The 8,190-nt window shown below is 52.5% G+C and overlaps 1 protein-coding gene across 1 annotated transcript; it reads left to right on the top strand.

Annotated features, from left to right (window-relative positions):
- The first annotated feature begins 5,528 nt into the window (after positions 1-5,528).
- Positions 5,529-7,957, top strand: GRIFIN (galectin-related inter-fiber protein). The gene is made up of 4 exons (XM_064672345.1): positions 5,529-5,540; positions 7,015-7,094; positions 7,189-7,351; positions 7,793-7,957. The coding sequence occupies exons 1-4, from the start codon at positions 5,529-5,531 to the stop codon at positions 7,955-7,957; spliced, it is 420 nt and encodes a 139-aa protein (XP_064528415.1).
- Positions 7,958-8,190: the final 233 nt, after the last annotated feature.

The raw sequence follows: 8,190 nt of genomic DNA, 5'->3' as shown, positions 1-8,190 counted from the left end.
CAGGCTCTGCCAGGCTGAAAACGCCCTTCCCACTGCTCACTTCCCACATGTTGTCCCACCTTCTCCCAGGGGCTGGGATGGGAAGTGAACCCGATGTGCCCTCTGCAAATGTCACTACTCCTCTGTGTCACTGATGTGTCAGGGCAGATGACAGCCTGGTGGCTTCAGGGAAACAGGACCAAGAGAAGAAAGCAGTGATAGTGCAAGGAGTGCGTCAAATGCTCAGAGGCAGAGGAAGGACATGCTTTGGATCCCAGACCTGCAAGTCTCTCAGTCCCTAAGCCCTTTGCCTTGACCAAACCCAGATTTCCTCCAACTACAAATACCTTTAAAACCTCTCTAAGCTCCCTGGTGGTCTCCTTGGGGTGGAGTTCACAGTTCCATCAGCAGCTCCAAAAGCCCAGCATGATGCCCATCTATTGTGTCCCAGTGCTGCCCACCACTGCTGTACCTGGAGGAAGAACTGCTCATCCTGGTCGGAGGCAGCACCATCTCTGGCACATCCTGCCACTCTGATGGATGGTGGTTCTTGGGCAGAGCTTCCTGGGCTGGCTGCCTGCTGGGAAGGGGCTGTGCTGTCTCCGGGCTTGGCACATCTTCCTCCTGGGTAAGGATTATTTGCACTTTTGTGTGCCTGGGAAGGTCACCCAGAGCTGGGCTGGGTAACTAGCTGGAAGAGGCTGAAAGGTTTGTGACACTGATGGCTCCATTGTTTTCTTCTCTTTTGAGTTTTTCCATCTCCTTTGGTCCATCTGATCCCAAAGTGGACCTTCTCTAGGATCCAGCCTGTAGGACAGCTGTTTTCAGGGGTGATGGGATGTCAAACGTGGGCATGGGAAGGTTTGTATGATTCCATCACCTGACTATGACTCCTTATGCTAATAAATCTCAATAGAAAATGGTGAAAAACACAAATTCTGATGTTCCCCAGACCTGAAAAGTCTTCACGAAACCTATCAATAGCCAGAGGGGCTCCAGCACATAGGACACACCTGTGACTGGCTGCTCCCTGAACCCTAGAGCATCCCCAAAACTTCCCAGGTTGCCTCCCTCCCTCTCTCCACAGCTCCAGGCTTTCCTCTCCTCTGCATCTTCTCCAAACCCACCTGTAGGCGCACAACTGCAGCTCCAACCCACGCGCTGGTCCCTGGGGCAGGAATCCAGGCTTTGATATGTGGAGCATGGCCCAGCTGTGCCGTGCTCAGGCCTGTTGCCACGTGGACTCCCTGGCCAAGGAGCTGGCACAAAGCTTGCAGGGGGGAGCACCAGAGAGAGGTGGTTGTGCTGTTACCTGTGCACAGAGCTGAGCACAGGGGCAGAGCACATCACCAAGCTGCAGCCCCTCCAGTGATGTGCCTCCTCCTCCTCCTCCCCTTCTGTTCTGAGGCAGTAAATCATTCAACACAGAATAACGAAGGAATCATGGCTCCCAGAGACAAACCTCACCTGGGAAGAAGCTGAGAAGCACTTCTGAATTGGCAAGAGTTAGTGATGGGGGATGAAGGGGGCTTTGGCAATGCTGATGCTGGAGATTCAACCAAAACGTGAGTGGGGAGAGTTCACATGTGACCCCCCCCCCCCCCCGAGGATCTGTCATTGCTGTAGCTCTGAGCCAGAGACCACCATGGAAGGACACCCAGTACACCCACACACTGACTGAGGAGCACAACGGGGCCAAGTGCCAGCTCTTCTCCTTCCCCCCATCAATCACCAGGAAGAGGGAGACAGATGTCTCCCTGGGGAGCTTGGAAGGTATCATCGAGGAGCAGGATAAATCAGGTCCCTGCATATACAACAGGGCAATTATTTATGGATGATTAAATATTGGCTCTAGAAACCCCAGGCAATAAACAACAGCCCGTGCCAGGTTGTGTGTTTACCTTCTGCCTGCACCTCACAGAGCAGGAGCGATGGGTGAGGACCAACACCAGCCATGTCCTAAACCCACCACTCCTTTCCAGCTGGAGTCACTGGTGGAGACAATGGGACCAGCTTTGACATAGTTTTACCACCTCATTCCTGCAGAATGGAGCAGGAAACGATGGAGTCGTGGTTCACAAAGCCTGGCTGGATAACAGCACAGAAGGCATGAGTACGGACTGGCTGGGATGTGCTGGCTGCAGGGACATTGTGTTGTAACACATGTAACTGCCCTGAACCAAGGAAGTAGGGGTAGGTGCAACCTGAGCTCAACCACTCTCTACCTGAGGCCTTTCACCTCCAGGGGATCCAGGCTTGGTTTCTGGCTGAGCCTGGCCATTCCCTGACAAGAGCAGCAGCAAGGTGGCAGCAGGCAACGCCTGGTGGGATGCCCATATAAGAGCAAACTCGAGCTCCAGATCATAAACGAAACCCTGCTCTTTCATTTACTCATCTGACCTGGCAGTGCTGGGACTGATAATGCTGGTTTCCTTTTAAGCAGAGGCTAGTCACAAATAAAATAAACCAGGCATGCTTTGTGTTTCCACTGCCTTGCCTTTCATCCCCACTCCTCAAAGCCACAGAAGGGAAGTCCTGAGCAGCGAGCAGGAGCTGTGCTGAGGACAACAGAGGCTCCAGGCTTGGCCTCAGTTGCACTTGTGTGGGTTCATGGCCCCAGTAAGGGGTGGGATCACCTTCCCCTTTTCACCCGAGCGGGGGAAGAGCACAACGAGAGGCAGAGATTTTGCTTGCCATGATTTGCATTCACGGCGCTGCCTGGGACAGAACCAGGCTCCTTTTCTCAGCCAACAAGAGTAAAAGCAGAATTCCATACCCACCAGGTAGCCAGACAGCTGCTGGGGGAGAAGACATGCCCTTCCCTTCCCCAGCACCAGTGGGGGGATGATGGGGCATGCTAACAGGCAGACAGAGAGTGGAAAATCTGACAAATGTGTCGCTCCCAGAAGCCGCCGGCACTGGGGCCGCTCTCGTTAGCGGAGCTGACACTGGTGGGGCACGGGAGGCTCGGCCAGACCCGGCAGCGTGTGCCGGGGTGTCAGCTTCCCCTGTTTCTCTTGCCACCTTACAGAGTGTGATGTTTTCTTTCCGTGCTCCCCGATGAGCTGCCCTGAGATGCTCAGGCTGAGCAGCTGCAAGGGGCTCCTGCCTCGCGTGTTGAGAGAGCCTGGAGTCTCCTTACGGCAGGGGTGAGAGGTGCAGGATACAGCACAGACCCCTGTCCTGGAGCAGCAGTGGGTGTTACATCAGGCTCTTTAGAGTCAGAGTTAGACCCGTGTGTGATTTTCTTATGGTTATCATTTATCTCAGGGATTTGCCTGGACTCTCCAGCCCCCTCCTGGCCGGTTCCGTAAAGCACAGCAGAAATAAATAGATAACAGTTTGTGGCACAAAGTTTTAACTCAAAAGGGTTGTGTCCACCCATAAATAGTTATTTTCTCTCCAGCACTAAACCTGGAGGAACATCTGCGCTGTCCAGCCCTGACATGGCACAGGGATGGCTGGTCTCTGGATGCTGCTTGGAGGCAGCAGTGCTGGAGAGAGCAACCAGGAGCAGGGAGACATTGCAGAGCCATAGGCCTGGGGGAAAGGGAATGGGGGAAAGCCAACAAAACGATGTCCCAAACCCTTCCTAGGATAACATAGTCCCGAGGCATCATGTTTGGAGCAGAGGGCTGACTCCTGTTTGCGTGGGGGAATTTTAGGAATTCCCTGGAGAAGCTGAAATAGATGCAGAGGAGGTATAAGTAACTGCCAAGCAGCAGCTAAGCAAGTCTGGAGAACCCTTGCATGGAGGTGTGAGTGGGGGAAATCACAGCTCCTGATTTGGTCTGGTGGGAGAAGGCTCTGGGAGACCTGTCTGGATTTGGGGTGACTGAGATCCACCCACTGAGAAGGAGCTGAGCCTTCCTGGAACCTGACCTGCCCTGCAGTGCCCAAGCCTTTTCCCAGTCCACTGATATCATTAACATAATTCTGATAAACTTGGCACACTTTTTAAGCCTGTAGATCCCTCCTTTCTTACATGCAGGATAGCAGCACTGCCTGGTTGTGCCCACCATCGTGGTGGGTGTCTCAAAAGCAGCCCCTTCTCCCTGCAGTTCCTTGCCTGGCAGGCAGGAGAAACAAGCATGGAGGGATGATCGGGGGGGTGAAAACACAACGCTGGGTTCAGGCCATAAGTAGGGGAGTGATGCAGCTGGAAAAATTGGAGAGGCCAATGCCATCATCCCACGGTACCCCAAGGAGGGGTGGGTGGGATGTCCCTGTCCCTCCAATACCACCTCAGCCCCTCTGCTGCTGGTTCGCAGCTCTCTTGCACGTCCCAATGCTGCCATCTGTAGCACAGAGCTCAGCTCCAGTGCTCCCCAGCAGAGTGCCTGGAGAGCTGAGAGCTGAGCAAGGAGACCAAAGCAGAGCTCAGCTTCAAGAGGTTTGATTTTGTAAGAGTCTCAACCAACAAATCTCAGCCTGGGACTTGGCTTTTTCAGCCCCGAGAGGGGCTGTTGGCTTCTATGTCGGCAGATTTGCATTTTTAGTAGCCTGCCAAGGGCACCAGAGCCTGGGATAGTCGTTATCATTCTGCTTATCTGCCGGAAATAAAATAAACACATTTAATGACATCAGTACTGTGGCCCATACAGTAAGGGGGTTTTAACCACGAAAGCCATGGATTCCTGTAAGACCAGCCAGGGAGCATCACAGCCTCCCATACATGCAGGGATGAGGACAGCATTTAATGTTTTTAAGGCATTTACCCTGTGAAAGAGGGGGATGTGCAGCCATCTCTCCCTCCCTGGCTTGGCTCCATAGTAGCACATGCTGACTCTCGGCATAAAACCCCCACCACTGAAATTCATTTCATCGCTGCTCATTTCTCGGTGCCTTTCCATGACAGGAAATATCGGACAAAGGCTCACTCACCCTGCTCCTAAATCCCTGTATTGTCCCCAGCAGGGAAGGGAAAGGCAGAACCGGGGCGTGCTGAGCTCAGCACAGCAGCGTCCCGAGCCTCGGGGCGCCATGAGGTGGAAAAACGGCTGTGACAGAGCTGGCATCAGCTCATTTCAGGCCAGGCTGTGACCCACAAAGAGTGAACAAAAAGTAAAACAGAGAGAAAAAGAAATCTCTGATGATCAGGGTGAAGCTGAGCCCCTGTTGGAGCCCCCGTTTCTCCTCTGCCACTTCCCTTCTCTCTTGACCTTGCGGTGGATGTGACTCCTGGTATCTCCCTCAGCTTTGGGAGTCCCCATCCTTCCTTCATGCCTTAAACACATCTGCCCCCTCTGGATCACAGCCTTAAAGCCTTGTATGCCCCGTGGCTGCCGCACACGGGCTCCATCACGTCACAGCTCAGGACCGCGGGCAGCAGCAGGGCTGGATTAGCCCCGCACGCATGAACGGGCTGACCCTGCCGGGTGTCAGCGGGATTTACCGCTCCCCATCTCCCAGCTGTGCCTGGCAGCTCGCTCTGACCGGAGGCCTGGGGAGGCCAATCCCTGCACACGAGGGCTCCTGGCCGGCGGCATCTATAAAGACCCCCGGGCCGTGCTCTCGGGCAGGTCTGTGGCGCGGGGCCGGCGAGCACGATGGCACTGCGGGTAAGGCTGGGGACAGGAGGTGGCACAGCCTGGTCTGTGTGAGGGGTGATGGCACGGGTCAGGTGATGGACAAAGGAAAGCAGCACAGGGAAGGGCAGGAAAGGTAGAAATCCTGAAAGATGTAGGGATGATACAGCGCTGCTCCTCTGTGTCAGTCTGGTCCAGGCTGTTGCAAAACTGAGCTTCGTGTTGTTCAATAAAGGGCAATAGGATGGATTTTCATCTTGGTTGTACCAGGGCTGGTCTGGGGTAATGCTGCCCTAATGGCAGCAGCTCTGACTTGCAGGGTTTTAGCTGAGACCAAAACACAACCAATGCAGACTAGACCTGTGTGTGGCCATCCCTCCCCAATGGGACAGCCGGCAGCAAAGAGGGAATGGCTGTTTCCTGTGGATGTGGTGTGTCTCTTGCTGGGGCTGTTGTAATGATGACAAGTTAAGGGTCAAGGCAAGGTGAACCTTGGTGCTTCCACCACCACTTGCTGTTTGCAGTCAGAACTCAGTCAGCTCCATCAGCTCTCTGGGTCTTACAGGGACAAACACTGGTGTGGGCAGAGCCTTTGAGTGACCATGTGTGGGTTCCTAAACCTGCCCTCCAAAAGTAGCCAGGCACAAGGGTATGAGGTTGGCCATCTTCACCTCTCAGCTCCTGCCCAAAAACATGCTTATCCCAAAAATGCATTGGAAATAGGAAGTCATGGCAGAGAAAGAAACAGGGCAGTGAAAGTCCTGAGCTATAGGGAGGGAGAGATAGGCATGGAACTCACAGTGGAGATGCCAAGGCTGGAGAAATTTTGCTAGTGTGAGCAGTAAGTTTGGGAGAGTGGGATGCTCAGAAATGCAAGATCATTAGAGTGTTAAAAAAAAGTGGGGTGAAATGGCAAGCATTTCTTATTAAAATGAGTTATTTAGTAAAACTATGAATTATTCAAAAAGGAACATTTTTGAGCTAATTTTATGCAAGTTTAACCTTGGAGATAGGGAGAGCAGGTGGAAGGGGGGATCAGGCAGGAACTTGTGGGAAGAGTCAGCCATGTAATGCTGGAGTAGCTCAGGCTGGATGCCACTTTACACCTATTCCTCTGCTGCAAAGCATCACAAAGTTTTCTGCTTCAGATTTTGTATTGCTCAGGCAGAGAGAGGAGCAGAGAGTCTTTGTGTCTTGACAGCAATGAAGACATTCAGGTTCGTCTTTAATTTTTGCTCCCTGATCCCATCCAACTCTTTACAAAAGACCTTGGGGACAGCAAATCCCACCTCATTGACTGGATGTCATAGTGACCTTATTTCTTAACCTTCTGGGGCCCTTGAGATTATTTAGGAGTGACAAAAATACATAGGCAGAGAATGTGCCTGTGTGGGAAGGGGGGAGAAATAAGAAGAAAATGAGAGGGTGAGGAAGAAACGTAAGGAATGAGTGGGGCAGTGCACCTCTACCACCTTGTCATGCTTTACCAGCACCTCCTTGTCTGTAGTTCGAGGCCCTGTACCCAGAGGGAATCTGTCCTGGATGGAGCATCGTGGTCAAGGGCGAGACCAGTTCCAGTTCAAGCATGTAAGGACACACTCTGCTCACAGCTCTCCTGGCTTGTGACAGCCAGCAGCAGCACTTCACAGCTCTCCATCACTTCTTTCTCTCACTGTCTCAGGTTTGAAATCAATTTGCTCTGTGATCCTGGAGACCAAATCGCTCTCCACTTTAACCCTCGCTTCTCCAGCTCCAGAATCATCTGCAACTCCTTCCTAGACAGCCAGTGGGGGAAGGAAGAGGTTAACACCACCTTCCCCTTCGAAGCAAAGGAGCCTTTCCAGGTAACCCTATGTCACCCCACCAGTCTCCTCAGCTGTAATAGGAGTGACCCAGTCAATATTTGGGTTCTCCTCATGGATCTAGTGCTGCCTTTCCTGCCAGCACTATATCCAGCAACATCTCCTCTCTAGCTCTGCCTCCTGTTAGTATCTCTGTTGTATCCTGGTGATTTACACACAGGTTTGGCACAGACCTGCAGAGCTCCAGCAATAATTCCTGGATGCTGCATTTGTTTTCAGTTTAGGCTTTGCGTTACCACCAGTTTATGTTATCATGAAATGAAAACCCAGTTATTTCCTCCTTTTGCCCAAAATGGGGGTGAGCACTGTGTGTGCTTGTCAGCTCTGGCAGGATTTGAAGTGGGTGCACTCACTGACCTGATGGAACCAAGGTCTAGTGAGGACATGTGGCCACATGAATCTAACACAGTCTCTCTCTCTCAGGTTGAAATCTACTCCGATCGGGACTATTTCCACATTTTCATCAATGAAAACAAAGTCCTGCAGTACAAGCACCGGCAGAAGAATCTTTCATCCATCACCAAGCTGCAGATTCTCAATGATATTGACATTTCTTCAGTGGAAATCACCAAACGAGGTCTTTACTAGAGACCAGAGTGGGGAACTCTCACAAACCATTCCCTCTTAAGCTCCTGATCCAGCCAGGGACCATCTGCTCCCTGGTTCCACACACCATCACCAGCCAGGGAGATAGCTATGCATGTGTTCTTACGGTGGAAGGGATGGTCATTCCCACCACAAGCCACAGCACCCAACCACATCACTTACTATAGCCCAGACCTTCTGCCCCTGTGCCTTGGGGTGCACAACAGGCTTTGTAG

The sequence above is a fragment of the Pseudopipra pipra genome, chromosome 16, assembly GCF_036250125.1.
Source record: "Pseudopipra pipra isolate bDixPip1 chromosome 16, bDixPip1.hap1, whole genome shotgun sequence".
NCBI lineage: Eukaryota > Metazoa > Chordata > Aves > Passeriformes > Pipridae > Pseudopipra > Pseudopipra pipra.
Note: the sequence above shows the minus strand (reverse complement) of the source record. Positions and strands in the feature narration are given on the sequence as shown.